Source organism: Gadus macrocephalus, chromosome 15 (assembly GCF_031168955.1).
Source record: "Gadus macrocephalus chromosome 15, ASM3116895v1".
NCBI lineage: Eukaryota > Metazoa > Chordata > Actinopteri > Gadiformes > Gadidae > Gadus > Gadus macrocephalus.
The window spans coordinates 11,887,714-11,907,823 of NC_082396.1; the positions used below are offsets into that span (position 1 = coordinate 11,887,714).

The following is a 20,110-nucleotide window of genomic DNA, read 5'->3' on the forward strand; positions in this document are numbered from 1 at the left end:
CTGTCGCTGTGATTCGGATTAGAAATCCAAATTAATTCTTAGATTCTCTCTTTGACAAACCAAAGGACTCTGTTACCATTGGCCTCAGCGTTTAAAGCACTTGTTTCTTCCTCTCATTCGCGACCTGAGCCAAGCCACGGCATGCTGAACACTTTGAGTGATTAGAGAGAATTGGGGTTGGTGAGGGAGGTGGCGTGGTGGCACTATTATTCTCGACATTTGTACTGTGATTTGATCAGAAGACCCCAGTGATGACAAAGTGCACAGATATATTGTGCATAGTAAGGGTCAGATACTCCCTGATAAATGTGCGGAAATGTACAAAAGGGTAGCTAATTGTAGCTAACAAGAAACCTATATACGCATCCTGTACACCCTCCTCGCACCTATAATATCAAGCAAAGTCCTAACTGAGGATAATTACCTGCAGTGTGTTGACCTTTCTTCCACATGGTATTCTGGGAGAAAGGTCACTTGCTCATCCCACTGTTCATCAGGGAAAAGTCCCACAATGCAATGCATGTAAATGAGTCGGTGGAAGGCAGGTACAAATGATCCCAACAGATTGAACTGCCTGGCAGCCTGTGTCCCTGACAGCTACTGCTAAACACCTCTTTTTATGAGCTGGAAGTAAAACACGATCTGGCCTATTCCGTGGCATGTGTGTACACGTGTGGCAGTGCGCTTGCGCCAGCCTATATAGGTGTCTCTTAGGGAATGGGCCCTCAAAGGCTCTCTTCATTTAGGACAGCGGACTAATTAAAGCCTGGTCGCAGATGGCAGGCAGACCTGGCGTGGACATAATGAGAATGGGAGGGATGGAGGGAGGGGGACAGAGAGGGAAGGAAAGAGAGAGAGAGCTGTGGGGTTGTCTTCTGAGGTGACTACGGCCCCTGGAGAAAGGCCCTCAACCTCAGGTGTTTTAGATCAACAGCAACCTGCACACTTGGATTGGCACTGTTTGAGGCACATCTAGCCATCCTTGAATTGGTGATTCCTCTTGTGTCCCATCTTGTCATTTGTTATTGACCCTTTGAGGAGGGTCAATGCTTCATTCATGATGAAATTTGGGAGAGAGATTTACAATATAGTCATAACCTTGGCTAGGATTAGTTAAGGATTTAAAATATTATATTTAAGCAATAGATCACGACAGGCTGTGGTATGTGCTCATTATACCACTGTTAAGGGGCGTTGTCCGGCCCCGACGCGCAGCGGAGGGCCGGCGACCCCCTTCACAGTGGTATAATGAGCACATACCACTGACTGAAGTGATCTATTGCTTTTATACAACGGTTACTATTATGGCGAAACGAAAGTCATAGACACACTACATTTAAAAAGAAACCAAGAAAGTCAAAGTAGCCGTTTTATTAAAGATTACAAAAAAGTAGTCCCTCCTGGCTGCCTTCAAAATGCACGACGGTCACTATGCAACACACTTTAGCGTCCCTCCGAGAGAAGGCTCGACTAGAGCGGTTTGCCGGGAATTTATCCTATGGAGCAGTTCACTCGCTGTGGGCCTAAACTTTCGTTAGTCTCTCCATCGCCTTGCTCACTCCCGGAGTAACAACATTTACACCCTCTCCATCATCCAACATATGTTTTACTTTGTAACTGTTTCTACTTCCAGGCGCGCCGTGATATGCAAACTTTCACAAAATGATCGGGCGTCATAGCAGTTATGTATACGCTCATTATACAACAGTTAGGAACCAATCAGATCGCTGGATTTAGGCCCCCCGTTGTATAAGTAAACATAAATATATATATATATATATATATATATATATATATATATATATAATGTGTACTACAAATATTTGTTTCAGTGCACAGACTGTAGCCTACCATGCTTACTATTTCTAAAGCATTATTCTGCTGTACTAATTCGCACTCCATTTCATCTTGGCAGTTGATCTGTTTGGTAAACACCAAATCCTGAACACCTGTTGCCAGCGTATTTTCCTGTCTGCAAGGGATCCTCACCAATTCTATGCCAACTGTCATCAAGTCTTGGGCAAAATAAATCAACAACTGGTACCTTGCCAAACTGGGTGTTTTCTGTTGATAGAAGCATATAAAAGGGACACACAAGAAATAAAGAAAAACATCACCATATCCCGAGTTACAAGAACTGGATAAATGTAACGTTGAACTTGAGTGCTTGAGGTTATAGAGATGCTACACGCTGCAATGCTACCTCCGATGCGGAAAAGACAAAGGCGCACAGAGGGCACAGAGGGTCCGAGGTACGGTGTGGAGGTGAAGTTTCCAGATGTGCGGCTGTACCTGGTGGAGAAGAAGATGGGGGCCACCAGGAGGGGTTTCCTGGCCCAGCTGGCAAGGGCCAAGGGGTTCCTGGTGGAAGACGTCCTCAGGTTGGGAATATCGCTGAACTCTCTGGATGTCCATTTTACCTTACAGACGACATTTAACTTACAACAACAGAACACGTGACAATATAAGTAAGAGCACTTTTGGAAAAGTCAGAGAATCAGTCAGGTCAATCTACCATATCGTTTCTTCCTCCCATGCATATTAACTATATTTCCTCCCAGGCTTACAGTGACCTATAGCTGACTAGGTTTTTTCCACTCCCTTCTTGTAGATTTAATAACTTCTAGTGAATAGTATTTCAGTCCAGGAGCTTACAGGAGGTTCGCTCTTGGGAGGGGAAATTAAGGAGAGAATCCAATGTGACACAATAATGTATTCTGTATGGCAGGCCAGTCCTCCGAAGATCAAGGGCCGCTTATTAAAAAGACAATTTGACACAGTTTGGGTAATTGGATGCAAATAGAAAATACACTTTCCGGCTTTTAGCACTTATCGCTCCAGAAGAAATCATTAGGGGTTTATATGTGCAAATAGAAGGCATCATCAGAGATGATAACACTGAATGATTTAGAATTGATAGTTATGTTTATATAATCTATATAAAATCCCAATAAAGGATGGGTAATTAAAGGGTAGCTGTCATGGCCGAACAAATTTGTCATAGAGTAATTTGAATGCATAATTTGAATGTATTTTAAATTATATAAATATAAATCCCTGTTCTGACGGGGCATCGATGTGAAGCCTGAGAGGTGGTTCATCTGACCACATTGAGACGTTGACACAGAGAGAGAGAGAGAGAGAGAGAGAGAGAGAGAGAGAGAGAGAGAGAGAGTTTCCAGATGAATAACATAAACACGTGTTTTGTTGTACTGGATATGCGTGTTTATGTATACTTGCATGTCCATGTGTGTGCATGTCTTCATGTGCCAGTGTGCGCCAGCTTGGCCATGGCAGCATTCCCAGAAACACAGCTTGAGCTCTCTTACGGTTACACTTGGTGTGACATAAGACTTTGAAACCAACGACAGGAAGTGGAGCAGGTCTGCCTCAAACTGTCATTAATTCTGCACACTGACAAAGCTGATATCAGCTGCAGTTTGTCAACACCCCCCCCCCCCCCCCCCCCCACACCACCCTGATATGGGTGACAGTCAGCCTGTCCCAAGTGTATGTGGCATTTATGTTCACGCATGAATAAGATGCATGGACACAAACATACACAAAATTCGAATTAAAACGTTATCATTGTCATACGTTCTTGCTGGTGATACAATGAGACTATGTGTGGGGAATTGTGATGAATGATTCACCATGTCATATCACAGCTTACCTCAAGTTAGCTGAACAGGGTTTAACATGCATAGGTTGATGTAATGCCAGCCTCATAATAGATCACCTAGTGCTGTGGCATTTTTTCCTTTTTTTTTTTTACTGTTGCTGTAATTATTATTAGTAGAAAAACTTCCCAAATCGCAAATCCATTAACATTATAACATTGGGCTGCCATTACCCCAGGAAAGGGATATTGTGGTCATTTAATTTGGTTGATGATCAGAAAGAAAAATGTACGGCAGATAAAAAGATTGATAGATGAAAGAACAAAGTCGAATCATTTCCCCCTGTCCTTAATGGCTCTGAGCTTAACTGAAGCTACAATCTGGTGCCAAACTGCATGGGATCTCATTTGCATGTCAATCGGCCGATACCATTCGTGTATGAATATGAAACTTTAGGCACGCAGGCTGAGATATATTCCTAATGTTGTAAGTCGACGGGAAAAACTTTTGAACAAACGGATTGTTTCATTGTCGTCCTCATACTGGATGGCTCCAACACCCTGCTCTACGTCTCTATGCAGAGTTGACGTTAATTCGCATCGCAAATTGTTCAGCATTGGTGGACAAGTATTTGAAAAAAATACCTTCTCTGACGGGGGTAAAAAAAAAGGCAATTAATTGCAGAATACATTTCAGCTTCATTAATTCTCGCAGTCCATGCATTATGTGGCACCTGTAGTAGTTGTCGACCCCATACAATTATGCCGCAAGATAGTTTTTCCAGTGACATCAGCCAATCAGGGATACCTTTTTCAAGGGACATATTATACCACCAGGTGTGTGTGTGTGATTAGCCTTACAAGTCGTTTTGAAAAACTGCCCCATATGACATCACTAGTGGGTGTGTCAACCTAGATCTGTGCTGGATAGATCAGTCTACCAGCCTACCCAGTGGACAGAAGTAAACATTGCTCATCTATCCAGCACAGATCTAGGTGGACACGCCCACTAGTGATGTTATATGGGGCAGATTTTCGAAACGGCTTGTAAGGCTAATCACACTCACACCTGGTTGTATAATATGTCCCCTTTAAGATTAAGGAAGTTCACAGGTGTCGCCTGTGCCTCTAAAAACAACATCATGTTGTAAGAATACATTTTGAATATTTAAGTGTATTTATCTATGCCGTAGCAGAGGTATAGAGAACTAATAAAGTCAGTCTTTAAAAACAGACTATTAATGGAGCAAGTTATAGGGTTACAGTGTTTATCTTGCAACTGATGTGGAAGAGGCCAATAGTTATATGCCGCTGGATTGATTGCCGACGTATGCAAATACCCTTTGGTGGGTGGGTGGTTACTGCTGACAAAAGCTATGTTTAGGTATTACGTACGCAAAGGTTAGGTTAATGAATTACTACATTAAAAATGGAGACATAGATGACCTACTGTAGGCTAGCAGGTGACAAATGCACAGCCGCTGTGCCATTCCTGAGCATATCTGCTAATACATGGACAACTCATTTATTTTTAAAATATGCATACATCAGTTTGATAATAACTACATTGAAGATAGATACAGATGACCTACAAATGCCAAGCCTTTCTTGCATTCCTGGAGCCTTTGCTAATACATGGACCATTCAAATATTTATGCATAATGTCACTGTTTGGTGAAGGACAAAAAATGTATATTCACGAACAAAGCGAATATTAATACGAGAAAACCTAATCATTGTTTTGCCGTCGTTGTGTTTTTCCCTGCACACAGTGAGCGGGTCACTCATGTGGTGTCCGAACAGAACCAGGCAGAAGAGCTGTGGCAGTGGCTGAGGAGGCAGGCTCTGAATAACTTGCCCACACTGCACGTGTTGGACATCGGCTGGTTCACCGACAGCATGAGAGAGGGGAGGCCTGTCACTCTGGAAGCCAGGCATCACATACAGGTGACTCACTTCCACAGACATCACCCTTTTATATTATATATTAGTATATATGTGTGTGTGTGTGTGTGTGTGTCATGTCGTGTGTGTACAGCATGTGTGTATGGTATGTATGTGTGTGTGTGTATGCAAAGTGGATATGTGTGCATGCATATGTGTTTGTAGGACATGTGTGCAAGCTCAAATCTGTGTCGTTTGTTTCACTTTCATTCGCCTCACATTTGTGTCGACTAGTCATGTTCCTGGGGCGGGGATCTGTAGGTTCATGTTTGTCTCAACTGGAAACCACCTGGCCGGCGGAACCACAATAAACAAGATGTGGGTGACGTGAAGAAAAAAACGGAATCAAAAAGCTTACACGTTTTGCTTTGATTTTTCATATATGAAAAGAAACAAATTACTAGCAGGCAAACACTCAAACATGAAACCAGATAACACTTGCTTAGGAGAGTAAACTGACTTCTTTGGCATAAGTGATGATGCCAAGGGCATAGCACAGACTCTTCTACAGCGCTATCACCGTTGTGGTAGTGATCATATTGGAGGTCTATTTAAATCTAGACCTCCATGGGGCTTAAGCTAAACAACAACTAACTCACTTACTAAATCTCCTCTTGCGTTAAGCCAACATTTTTAACCAAATCGATTAAAAGTAATCAATAAAGCTGTGTTGATGGCCTTAACAGCGCTTACAGTCATTTTCCACAGTTGAAGATTCAGGATTTAATTACTGGTCTCCGATTACTGCACTTTATAGGCCTATTGGTTTATTTTTTCTGTAACATGTATATATTTTTTCTTTTTTTTTCTAAGGAAGATATCTTACAGTATAAATAAAGGGCCAAATAATATTACTTCATGGTAGGCCAGACATTCATGTTAGGGCAAGGCAAGGAAATGGAGCATTTTACGTCAAAAGGAGCCTACCCATGGTTTATAAAATTTCAACCTGTCTAAACTGAAAACTTTGACCAAAGACGTCGGAAAACAAACTGAATGTGTGTGTATGTGTATCGGCCTATTGGGCTTGAGTGTATGGTGCAACCGTACCGGGGTTGGAGGGCAAAGTTGTCCTTGCCCGTATACCAGTGGAGGCTGGTGGTTTTTAAAGTGAGGGAGGAAGGACTGCGCGCTTGGTTGCCATTGGCCTGCTTGCACTGTTAGTGGCTTATGTTGGCATAACTTTGTGGACTGAAGTTGTTTCAGGGTGTTTTGGTGAACTTCAAAATAGCAGGGAGGGATAATTATGTGAATAAAATTGATACAAAACCACCAGGAGCAGCGTTGTACTTTGAAAGCTGGTGGGCAGCATTTCTTGGACTACAAGGGCAGTAGGAAAGGATGCAAAGCCAATTAGTCAAATCAGGCCTACTCTTGAATGGTAAGACTAATTAAAAAAATCTGGGCCTATCATTGGGCCTAATTTGCCCTCAATGACTGAAGCTATTAGTTGTAACTTGGCTATGTTTATTTTCAGCTACAATTGTTTTAAGAAAAATGACACAAGAACAAAAATTATGCCATTAAAAATGCATCAGGCTCTGAATCATTCACTGACGTTCTTTCCACAATATCAAACAGAACGGTCAGAGTGACAAACAATTAAAAGAACAACACGAACATATTTCACAACTATTTACATGGGCTGTAAGCCGGACATTGTTTGAGGCTAATGTGGATGTTAATGGATGTTTCAGAATGTTGGTCATGGTGTTAAGCCAATTAAGATTAAGGGACTTCATAGATCAAGTCAACCCTCCTGTTGCAAAGATATCAGTTACCTGGCACACCAAACGGGAGTGATTTCAAAATAACGGCATGTGTAGCTCCACGTTTTTGCCACCCTTTCAAACGGCTTGGTAACCCAACGTAGGAGTGTAAAATAATAGGTAGGCCCAGCGTGTTTATTTCGGGACCTTGCCCAACTTTTGGCTGTGGAAACGCAAATATAAGCGAACCGAGCCGCACTGGTTCTTGTAGCGTAGACTTGAGGGGATAACCCCCCGCTCTGGATGCTCCACAGCCAGAGCTCCTGCTTATTGGTTCAGAGCACAGCCAGGACTCCTTCTTATTGGTTCAGAGCGCAGCCAGGGCTACAGCCTATTGGTTCATAGCGCAGCCAGGACTCCTTCTTATTGGTTCAGAGCGCAGCCAGGGCTACAGCCTATTGGTTCATAGCGCAGCCAGGACTCCTTCTTATTGGTTCAGAGCGCAGCCAGGGCTACAGCCTATTGGTTCATAGCGCAGCCAGGACTCCTTCTTATTGGTTCAGAGCGCAGCCAGGGCTACAGCCTATTGGTTCATAGCGCAGCCAGGACTCCTTCTTATTGGTTCAGAGCGCAGCCAGGGCTACAGCCTATTCGTGAATAGACGTTGGCTCGATTCAGACCCCTTAGCTAGTCACACCCACTCAGAGGAGGAATTTCTTCCTCTTTCCCATTCAGGGGCGTAGCCAGTAATTGCCAACAGTAATTGTCAATAGGCGATAGGGGTGGCTAATGTCCCTTTACCCAGGGAAACGAAGATTACATATACAAAGGCATTATAGTAGTCATATTTAAGGGCATTAATTTATTACAGTAGTGTGGGCAATCTGCATTTTTTATTCTCAACAATGTTCAGGAGGATCTTCCTCCCTCTCCTCACGGGGGAGCCGCCACTGCCGTATACATATGTGAATAGGGGGCAGGTCCGTACCCAAATATGTGCTACGTGAGTTGATAATAAAAACGTAACTGTGCGTATCTTTCCCTGCCTGAATCAGAGCAGTGACCATTGCTGCAGAATCGTGTTTTTTTTCAACTGATCATCTCTTCTTTTTCATTACTGAAGTGTTAATTTCCTTAAAACAATTGTGTTATTTTTTAAGCAAAGAGCTCAACTACAATCTCACATGGATTCTGGATGTCAGTGGCTTTGGGACCCATTCATTCATCGAGTCCCACTCAGTTATAGCAGGGCTTCGGTGTAGCCTAAAGGCTTTGAAGACACACGACTTCCCCAGTATGAGAGTGCTTCCACATGTTCGAGTACTTTTCGAACATTTGGAAACTTTTGAGGAAATTGCATGGCAGGAGTAGTGCCAATCACCAAAATCGATAGAACACATATGCTATAATTGCCAATGGATGGCCAGAAATGGAAAAAACCTTAATACCTCTTTCGTTTTGTTAAAATAAATATTATTATTAAAACCAGTTGTTTAACGTTTAATTGCTTTGTACTATCGAAATCCAGGTCCTGCAAAATTATTACCAGAAAATTATATTTCTGGTAATAATAATATTTATTTCCAATTTTTCCATTTCTGGCTAGAAATGGAAAAAGATTGCTACCTGATCCGTTTTAAAACCTTGCCTGTTCCGTTTTGTTAAAATAAATTGTTGTTGTTTAATTTTAATTGCTGTGTACTATTGAATCCAAGTTCTGCTAAAGTTTTTGGCTTCTCAGTTCTCTTTTTGTGTGCGTGAATCATTCTAATTATAATAATAATTCTCTTTCATTATTATCTATTTTGCATCTAAAATACGCCCAAATTCCCCACCTCGTGGCAGCCAGCAGTATAACCAGTATGGGTATTCTGAGCCAAAGTCTTACTTCTGTGCCAATAATTTAACCGCGGCAAGCCTACTGTATTGGGTATGGATATGTTTGTATGGGATTTGTTTTCTTTATGTCTGTTTATATTGTATGTGTAGGCCTATGGTACTTGTATGTATGTGTATATCATATGCGTGTTCAGTATATGTGTACGTATATATGGTATCCATGGCACTACAAACCGTACATGATGTTTGTCCCCCCCTTCTGCATATGTGATGTAATGTAACCCACAATTGCATGGATGGTGTTGTGTGCTAAACGTATGTTGATTGCTTTCCCTGGTTCACCTTTGCAGGAGTGAGGGTTGGGATTTTAGTTGTAAGATATAGAACAGGTGAACACCTACCAAATCTCATATTGCAATTTTTTTTTAGTTTTGACCCATAAAAGTAATGCAGAAATAATAAGCTATTTTCCTCCAGGGACTGTTATTTATTTTTCTGTAGGTTTGCTATCGAGCAAATTGGAATCTGAAAATTCTATCACTATGCAGTAATGAAAGCTTCAAGGCTAGGTTATGAGAAAAACATAGAGGCTTTATCAGGTTATTACTATAATCCCCTATCCCTGGCATCATCTAGTCTTGTGTCATGACATCACTGGTGAATTTATCATGGAAATACGGCCACTTGTTCACTCCCTTATTCCTTGGGGTAAAATAAACCTACAGATGTACAATACAGTCAAGTGAGAATAAGAAACATGATAAAACATGAAAGGCGATGAAAGGACTAAAAGGATGGATAATGCAACTATGTCATTTATTGCACCAATGTCATAATGACCCTGTCATAGCATGTGTTAAATATAGCCCAGCTCAGTTGGATTCCTAGGAGATGAGCCTGTTCAGCCAGAATCAAGAATTCAGACTATTTTCGACAAAGGCTGGTGCCAAGAAGGCCTGCTGCGTAGTGTGATGGGCTCACAGCAAGACATTCTAGGGTTAAACATTAGAAACCAAGCGCAAGCATTTCTGTGTGGAAATAGCATGTTGGAGCATGTGTGGGTGGGTGCCCTGGTACTACTAAGACCAAACAGGATGCATAGCAAGTGCTGTACATAAAGTGCATTTGTTTATCACCATGTCTTAGCAGGGCCAAACACCAAAGAGAAGCTAGAGACACAATGCTTATGCATGCTCTTAAATCCCTGAGATCGTACATTACACTGGTTGTGCATCTCCGTTGAGATATATGAGCGAGAGAGCGAGAGAGAGCGAGAGAGAGAGAGGGGGAGGGAGAGAGGGGGAGGGAGAGAGAGGGACAGCTAGAGGCAGGGGGAAGAGGAAAAGTGAGAGGGGGAGAGGGGGACAGAGACTAACAATGAGATAGAGGGGAAGGGATAAAGAGATAATGAGAGAAAGAGAGGCGAAGGGATAAAGAGATAATGAGAGAGAGAGGCGGAGGGATAAAGAGATATTGAGAGAGATCGAGGGGAGTGGAGGGATAAGGAGGGAGTGCGTGTGGGAGGGTGCTGGTGTCACCCCGTCTCTGCCTCCACCCTCAACTTTAATCATGATCAAGCCTCCTGACAGGGGCTGCTAAAAAAAACACACTCTGCTTTTAACTTTCCCTCCGCTTCTGCTCACAATGTTGTGTTGGCTCGCAGCTGGCTGACACTGTGTTACCCCCCCAACAGCGAACACACATGCTCACGCACGCACACATAAACAAACTTTTCAGAGTGATTGCAGTAGAATACAGGCCCACTCTCAATAAAGCGGCATCGAACCCAATTCATATATTTTTCCTTCCTTATAATCTTGTTTCTCCAACATAATAATAAATACCATTGTCAATTATTTTTCCCTGTTTAGAGAAAAACAAGTGTAAAATCATATGTTTTTTCTAGTCTCTGCAATCTAGTTGCAGCAGATTGGTCTACTCTGCTCCAAACTAAAGTTAAGCCTTGGATTTCACAACAAGGAACGTAGGCGGCTAGGTGTGTGGACGTGTTGAGCTTTGTCTGGAAAGCCGTTGATGTTGATGGCCGCGATGAGAGAGGAATAGACGGATAAAGCTATTACGCATATACAACATAGCTCATTAAAATATTATAATGAGCATGCCAATTGTGGCAACAACAGTTGCCACAGTGTGTGGCAACAACAGTTGCCACAGTGTGTGGCGCATTTCATATCCAGCATCGCTTATTATAAGGCTCATACACAACAACGGTCACAGAGTCACTGTTTATCGTAACCATGGGGATAACATGCCCCCCCCCCCCCCCTCTTCCTATAATGCTCAGCCCAAAACAGAAAAATAATAGAGGGCTGATCCAGGGGGCTCACTTACACTTAACGTGGAGGGAGTGCCTCGCTCTGGTCCAACTCATGGACAACATCTGTTTGTCACATTTCAGCACCTTGTCCCCCCCACACACAATTATTTGAACTTATGCACCGGAATGCCTGGCCGTCAATTCCTGTGCGTCGAGCATTACTTCCTGTGTGTCTGGCGTGGCTTCCTGTGCATCTGGCGTGGCTTCCTGTGCGTCCAGCCGTGCTTCCTGTGTCTCCAGCCATGCTTCCTGTGGGTCCAGCCGTGCTTCCTGTGTCCCCAGTGTTGCTTCCTGTTGGTCCAGCCGTGCTTCCTGTGTCTCCAGTGTTGCTTCCTGTGTATCCAGTGTTGCTTCCTGTTGGTCCAGCCGTACTTCCTGTGTCTCCAGTGTTGCTTCCTGTGTATCCAGTGTTGCTTCCTGTTGGTCCAGCCGTACTTCCTGTGTCTCCAGTGTTGCTTCCTGTGGGTCCAGCGTTGCTTCCTGTTGGTCCAGCCGTGCTTCCTGTGTCTCCAGTATTGCTTCCTGTGGGTCCAGCGTTGCTTCCTGTTGGTCCAACCGTGCTTCCTGTGTCTCCAGTGTTGCTTCCTGTGGGTCCAGCGTTGCTTCCTGTTGGTCCAGCCGTGCTTCCTGTGTCTCCAGTGTTGCTTCCTGTGTCTCCGGCGTTGCTTCCTGTGTCTCCGGCGTTGCTTCCTGTGGGTCCAGCGTTGCTTCCCGTGTGTCCAGCGTTGTGGTTCATCAGTATGCCTGCCTCCCTCCTCCATCTGCCTGCATCATTAAACAGCCCCGCTAACGACGGCTCGGCTGACATTTATTGACCCGTATCCCCAAGGTAACAGGAAGGCCCGCTTGTCTGCTTATCCGTTGATGTATCTCCTATCCAGACGGAGAGCAAGCCAGCGGAGCACGCACACTGTTTATTTTCACACCGCCCGCTCCCAGTGTGTTTTTTTGTTTAATGAGTTCTAAATCTATTTACGGTTTGTGTGTGTGGTTTGCGCATCTGTGTGTGTGTGTGTGTATGTACACATGTGTGTGCGTCTGTGTGTCTTCACGTGTGTGTGTGTGTGTGTGTACACACGTGTGTGCGTCTGTGAGTCGTCAGGTGTGTGGGTGTGTGTGTGTTCCTGTGCGAGTGCGTGGGTGTGTGCGTGAGGGCATGTGCGCGCAGAGATAAACGTTTTCCCCAAAGCGAGTGCCTTGTGAATCCACAGCACGTCCGATCATTCGCCAACGCTGTTCTCCAACACTTCTTCTTTTTATCTCCTTCTTATTTTCCCTCCGTGTTATAAATATTCCAGGGCAACTATCAGGAAGAAAAACTAAAGAACTACAGCCGTTCACCCTGAATGTTTCCTCTGTGGCCCCTTGCAGCCTAAGTGGCAGGTGATGAGATGCTGTTAACCTCCTCCTGGAGGGGAGCCAGGGACACAGGGAGAGGGGGAAGCATGCCTCCCCCGGGGGTAGAGGACATGTTCCCCCCCATGGGACTGTGCGGATGTGTGTCCTCTGTCTCTTAGTGTTGTAATAGGCTGCGGGTTGGAAGGGATTTCCCATGGGGCGGGGGCGGGGCCACCGGGGGGTGTCTCAGGGGGTTTCAGTTGTGTGACCTATACAGACGAACGGTGAGCAAGAGGGAGGCTGTGCGCTGAATGGATCCCTGCCAATTTCTGGAGGCTGGAGGGTGTGGGTTGTCCGCTGTGCGCTTCATACCGTGCTAGGTGCTTGGAGCCGGGTTGACCTCAGCATCATCAAGGTCATCGGTGTGACCTTGAACGTGTGGAAACTCCCCCTCAGTCCCTTGCTGGAGTCTTTACTGATGCTGAGTTTAATGCTTATTCTGCGAAAGATGAGAAATGTACTCTTATCTCCGCCGCTTCAGGCGGGAAATGTGCTGCAGGATGATGTAATGGGATGTTGTAATGTAATTTAATTTCATAAATCAATCTGCGGCTGAAGAAAGAATGTAGCCTAAGAGCCACAAGCAAACGCACGCACAGACACACACACGAACGCACAGACACACACACGCACGCACGCACAGACAGACAGACAGCCAAACACACACACACATACTGTACACCCACACACAAAGTTATACTTGAATAATTGCAGCAAAGGATGTGCAGCAGCACTTTTGACTTGGAAAAAGTAATTTCCTATTACATAGAAAATCCCTCTTGGCAGAGAAAAAAATTATGAACTTTACTGATCCACGAACTATTAAACTGATTTGCAAACGGCTGATCCGAGGTTCTATGACATCTATTCATTTGAACTTTCTGCAACAAAATTAGGTTTTTGTTGCAGAAAGATCCTAGCCATCATGTTCAAGTTGGCATGGCGACGAAAAAATCCATCCCGTCTCTGTCCGTCTCCACCTCGCTCCTGAGTTTCCCTTCTTTAATAAAGTACAAGCTACTTTATCTCTGCTCCTCATGCGAGCCACCACATCCCTGGCACCCTGGTAATTCCCTGTGACCTGACATAACATTCTGATGTCAAATTTTCTGCAAAAGAACATTAGTTTTACGCCGGAGATCCAGTTGACATGTATATTACAAACAGAGGGAGCCGCTAAATCACAGAATAAAAAATAGGCAATTTACAAGAGGCAAATTGGATGATGGCTTGCACATCTCGCGGTGCCACAGGTGAAAGCGTGTAATGGATTTGAACGTCCACAAACTCTGAGATGAGTGTCATTAATCTATTTCCCTGTGGAGGGGGCGAGCTCATTAAAGATATCTTACGGAGGGTAACTGGTGGCAATTTTATTCTGTGTTAAATTCAATTAGAAATGTTGGCTTGCGTCAGTGATGCCTCTCTCTACTTGCAAAAATACACTCCTGTCCTGAAAATAATCAGAGATTAATTCATTTTTTTTACCTTTAATTGTATACTGCATATCCAGTGGTTTGTGTGTTGCCGTGTTTGTGTGTGTCAGTATGTGTGTGTGGGTGTAAGGGTGGGTGGGGGAAATGTAGTATATGGCCTTTAAGAAAATGATGTACATAAAGGTATTTATTTACAGATTCCATGTATTTCACTCAGGAAATCCTTCCGGAGGCTTCTACACATCTTCCAGTGGTCGTGTTGTCTCGCTACGCCTGTCAGAGAAGGACATCCACTGAGAACCATAATGAGATCTTCACGGTGAGGACAAAACAATGGCGACCTCCCTTAACCCCTTTTTCCTGCTGGGACTGATTTAGCAATGCTTAAATCCCCAGCACATACACACAGCCACTGCCCCCACCTCCCATGGTGCATCAAATAAGCATAATAGTACTGGAAATGTGGTCTTCACAAAAATGAATTATAGATTTAAAGCCACTTATAGGATTGGGGCACAAGCGGAAGTGATATATATGTATGCTAGGAACTGACTCGTGGTGTTTGAAGCTTAAACATGAAAATAAATTAGAGTAGGCTATGCATTTACATAATTGATACAAATATTTGATTGATATGGACCAAATTAAGGAGTTCAGTGTGACTGTGTTGTCGCCGCAGGCCGCGTATGACTTTTTAGAATTCAGTAATCAATCATAATTCGATCTCATTAGAGCGACACTATGTTCCGGATCAGCTGACAGATGCCCACACAGGCACATGTTTCGTTGTGGTGTGGATCATGCCTCAAGCTCCATAAGTGTGTGTGTCATCTCATCTCCCGCCTGAGCGATGGCTCGCCGCCTGGCGCCTGGTGGGGTTCGGCGCGGCGGGCTTCAGGAACGGCGCGGGGGGACTCCCAGGTTCACCGCCGGTAAGGGGGTCTGTCCTTCGCCCCCCTGGCAGATGGCGAGCGAGTGGCCAGAGAGCCGTCTGCAAACACGGTTGCAAACAGGCCAGGCTCATGCTTGATCCGACAGATATCTTCCATGTTTATGGATTCATGATAGTCTGGTGTTGGTTTCAGCGTGTTTAGAATAGGCTCTTGGTTTGTATGTGCCGTCCCCTACCCCCATGTCCGCTGTCTGCCTGTAGAGGGCGTACTTGAGCAAGATGCCACACTGCTTCTGAGTGACTAAATGGTAAATGGTAATAATAACATTTGGAACATATCACAGCTGGTTTAGTAGCTAAGTCTAGGAAAGTTGGTGAACAAAGTGTATAGGCAGTGAGCTGTCACTCAAACAGCGTGTCTGTTCAACATATGGTTTGTAGAAGCAACTCATTTCTCAGTAGCGATTGTATAGAATAACAGATGTCACTCTGTACGTGGAAGAACAACTTTTTGTTCTTGAAGTCAAACAATTAATACATCATTTTTTTCAAGGACTCAAACCGCACCCAAGATGTGGGCGAGATGTGGGCAATGCATGGAAGACAAAAATAAGCTGCCCTTTATGACTGACAGCTAATATGCGTATTTGTGTGGGATTGCAGAGCCCTGCAGATGAGTCTGTGACCTTATGTGCACAGCCCTACTGCAACGCATGTGTTTCACCAGGACTTCAGTCATCCGCCATGACTGCAAAGCTCCGTCATGAACTCACACACAAACCCACGCATCCCCACACACACACACACACACACACACACACACACACACACACACACACACACACACGCGCACACGCACACGCACATACACTTTCTACCCGCTCAGGCCTGTTTGCATGAAACACACACCACCTTCACCTGGGGGAAAGAGAGATGGCTTTGTCCCATATCTCTTTTCCGCAGCTTTGCATCTCTATTTAGCAATCTCAATGCCTTTCTCTTTCCCGAATTATTAAACACACAGCACGCACACACACACACGCACGCGCGTGCGCACACACATCTATAAGCGTCAACTGATATGAGAATGAATGGAGTCATTCTGCGCACGGGAAGAAAGAATAAAAAGTCATCCGCTCATCATAACGGCTCGGCAAAGAGTCAGGTAGAAATCAAACAAAGCGGCCGCCTTTTCAAGGCAGGGCTAGACACTACCTCTTTGACCTTTTTTCGCCAACACATTCAGGTCCATCTCTTTTTCTATTGAGAGACTCTAAATCGCGGCCAGAGTTGCGCTAGATACGGAGCAGGACCTGCATGCCGCCGAGGCGAGGCCGGGGCGTGAGGGGAAGGTCCTTTCAGACGACCCCGTCCAGCGGCCGTTAAACTGCTCCTTGATCCATCTTCTCTAGGTCACATGACGACACGGGGGTGTCAGGCTCTCCTGATGTATGGTCATGTGACATGCAAGGGCGGAGGGTTGTTAATATGTGATAATTGTGTGTGTGCGTGTGTGTGTGTGTGTGTGTGTGTGTGTGTGTGTGTGTGTGTGTGTGTGTGTGTGTGTGTGTGTGTGTGTGTGTGTGAAACTCGAAATGTTTTCCAGTCGTGTGTATGTGCCGTGTGGTCTTTTGAGCGCAAGCAACCTGTGCAGTTCATAGTGTCAACATTTACATATGCTATTGTATGTCAAATGATTAGGCATGTCCTTCATTATAGAGCATGGGACCAGTAAGACAGAGCAAGAGAGAGAGAGAGAGAGAGAGAGAGTGTGTGTGTGTGGTTGTGCATGCGTGCGTGTGTTCAGGGAGGATGGTGATTGGAGGACCCCGGGGGTCCTGGAGGAGAGGAATAAAGGGGAGTCATGGGGTTGGGGAAGATGGCAGCTTCCACGAAGTGGGAGGAGGAGGGAGGGAGGGGAGGAGGAGGTGGAGGGGGAGGGGGAGGAGGCACGGTCGCTCCGACAGCGCCCCAGTGAGCTGTCAATCGCGGGCCCCTAGCAGCCAGCAGCCCTCGACTCCAGAGCCAGGCACTATTGATTTATTCATCCCACTACTCTCTTTATCCCTCACCCATCCCCGGCTCCCCGATCACATTTCCCTGCCCTTTTCTTTATTTCTTTGCCGCCCCCCCCCCCCCCCCCCCCCCCCCCACACACACAAACACACACACACACATGCACATACACACACAGATACCTAAAGACATACCAGTGGACACGAGAGACACAACCACTCTTTCTCTTTCTTGAATGAGTGATGAGAGAGAGAGAGAGAGAGAGAGAGAGAGAGAGAGAGAGACTTTCTGTTTTCCATGTAATTTCCTACGAGCCTCTGCTCTGTATACAACATATTGATAAAAGCTGTGGTGTGATGTGTATGTCCGGGTGATACTGTATGCTCCACTGATCCTTAACTGCATCCAATTGATCTTCCCCATCTCCCACAACAGGCAAGACAGACAGGCTAACCCTGCGCTGTATGGAGCCAGCAAGGCTCAAACTAGATGCAAAAAAGAAATTCTATACTTTCACAACTATTTTCTTGCAAGATCCAACTCCATGTTACGTCCGGGGCTAATTGAACCTAACCTGCTGCCAAATGGTCTTGCAAGGTTTTTTCAGTCACTTTCTCATGAGGGTCTGGCCATTTGCTGTAAGCAATTGATTTATAGCCATGCCTTGACAGATAACACATTCAGCCAATCAGATAAACGTAACCTCACCAACGTAGCAAGATAATGAATTCACCTCGAATCCGGTCAGAAGAACAGGGAACACGATTCTCGTATTCCCTTGATCAAAATCTATTGCACTTTCTGCTGCAGTGCTTTCCAAAAACCTTCGAAACCAGTGCAACCCCTTACAGTGATTTATGTTACAATCCCCCCAACCTAAAAAAACAAACAGAAATGCATGCCTTTACACCTGTTACATTTAGTAGACTATGTTCAAAACCATGTGTGCATCCACTGTCCCTGTCCGCATCCTATGTCGTCTCTCTTGCATTATCAACTAAGACCTGCCTCTTGTTACAACGGCGGCCTCTGGTTGGTCCGTCCATCAGGTGGACAGATCCAGGGAGGACGAATCTCAGACATTTAACCAGGAAATAATCCTTTTCATACGAGGGCTGGCCCTTGCCAACTGCGGTGTGCAGACTCCTGCCAAATGTGTGCCTGGATTCGTGTGACCTCAGTGCAAAGTTGTGCTGGGGGTTGACCGGTGAATGAAATATTAAATACAGTCCCTGTCTCCACTGCATATTACATCCGACACGGCCGGACACGGCTGCTTGATGGCTGACACATTCGACGCCCCTCAACATGGTAGTTTTTGGGACTTTGTTTTGTTGAGCTGTGTGGTGAGAACCTCCACTCTACAGTCGGGCCAGCAGTGATGTATGCTGGAGCGACAGCCAGGAGAATAAGCAACATCCATTTGATCAGGAGCACTCCTTCATTCATTTGCACACAAGGGGGGGGGGGGGGGGGGGGGGGTGGCTGGTAGTGGCATTGAATCGCTAATATCCATCTCCGTCGGTCCAGAGGCCGTTCATCTTGCTTAAAATCCCTCCCTGTTTTTTCCCCTCCCCATTTCTCACCATTATGCCATTTCTGTTTCTTTTTTTATTTTCTCTCCTCGCCCGGAGAGATGAACTGCTGCGAGAACATGACTGGACAGCAGGCCCTCCGGATGCAACACGTCGGGGGTAAATGGGCTACGGTGGATCATCGAGGCCCCCGTGCTGTGCAACCCCCCCCCCCCCCCCCCCCCCCCCCCCCCCCTCCATCTCCTCCCCCTCATCCTGATCCATCATTAGTGAGATGAATTCCACTCACTGATGTGGAGCGCGCTCACAGTCCACTGGCTGTTCAGGGGATGAGCTGTTTGTGCGTGCGGTGGGTAGGTTGGTAGCTGGGTGGGGTAGGTTGGTAGGAGGTTTGCGTGTGGGGAGTTGTGTATAAAAATTGAAGAAAACCGATAGGGATTGGGTTTGAAACCCAACTTTCCGCAGTTTAAAGTCTGTAGGCGGCTTTGAAGCAAGATCATCAAAACCCCTAACTGAAAATGAAACGAACATCTGAACAACTTATTGAGGATGTGATGTGATGTAGTGGGTGACATAGCAGTGATATGGATGCACCTGGGCCTGGGGACAGATCTTTACTTGACTTTATGCACAACGTTTTAAAAACGTAGTGAAGATATAAATAAGTTCTTATTTGCCCTATATAGGTTAACACATGATTTTGTATGGATTCATTCTGACTGGCTGTACTAAATAGCCAGGTAACGACAACGTTTTGTCTACGACCCTCCAAATCTGATTGTAGTGATTTTCGCCATGAGGAACTGGATTAGCAGACTGTGTTTTATACCAGCCGGGCTAACATGCCACTTTAACACATGAGCGTGTTTTAATTGGTCTACAGGGAGGCTGCAGCGCCCCACTGGATTGGTGGAGTAACGTTGAAGTCAGAACCCCTCCGTCAACACACACACACACACCACACACACACACACACACACACACCCACACACCACACACACACACACACACACACACACACACACACACCACACACACACGTGAACTCCCGCCTTCCTAATGAGGGGCTTGCTCCTTCTAGTTGGGGCCAGCTGTGTGGGGAATTTCTGTTTTTGCGTGTGTGTAATTGCGCGCGTGCATGAGTGTGTGAATGTGTGCGTGTGTGTATGTACAGAGGTCCCCCCCCCCGCTGGGTTGCCGGGTCAGTCTGTCTCCTGCACTGTCCGACCTGTGTTTGACATGCTGGGCTCACCTGACGCGACCCCGCCCCAGCCCCGCCTCTCTCCCCAGCCTAGACGCATGGAGAGCCAAAGGGGTCGGCTGAGCCAACACTGCAGTAAAAACTGCCCACAAACGAGTTTCACTCATGCCGTTCATTCTAGCT

The 20,110-nt window shown here is 45.5% G+C and overlaps 1 protein-coding gene across 4 annotated transcripts in view; it reads left to right on the forward strand.

Moving 5' to 3' along the window:
* The window catches only part of dntt (deoxynucleotidyltransferase, terminal), an 87,986-nt gene that overhangs the window by 23,669 nt on the left and 44,207 nt on the right, over positions 1-20,110 (forward strand). For 3 of the 4 annotated variants that reach the window (XM_060072826.1, XM_060072825.1, XM_060072827.1), the window contains 2 exons: positions 5,392-5,566; positions 14,501-14,602. In XM_060072826.1, coding sequence (XP_059928809.1) covers positions 5,392-5,566; positions 14,501-14,602 — 277 coding nt within the window. Of the gene's footprint in view, positions 1-1,935; positions 2,382-5,391; positions 5,567-14,500; positions 14,603-20,110 lie in introns of those variants that run through there. The other variant, XM_060072828.1, reaches the window with a different exon arrangement.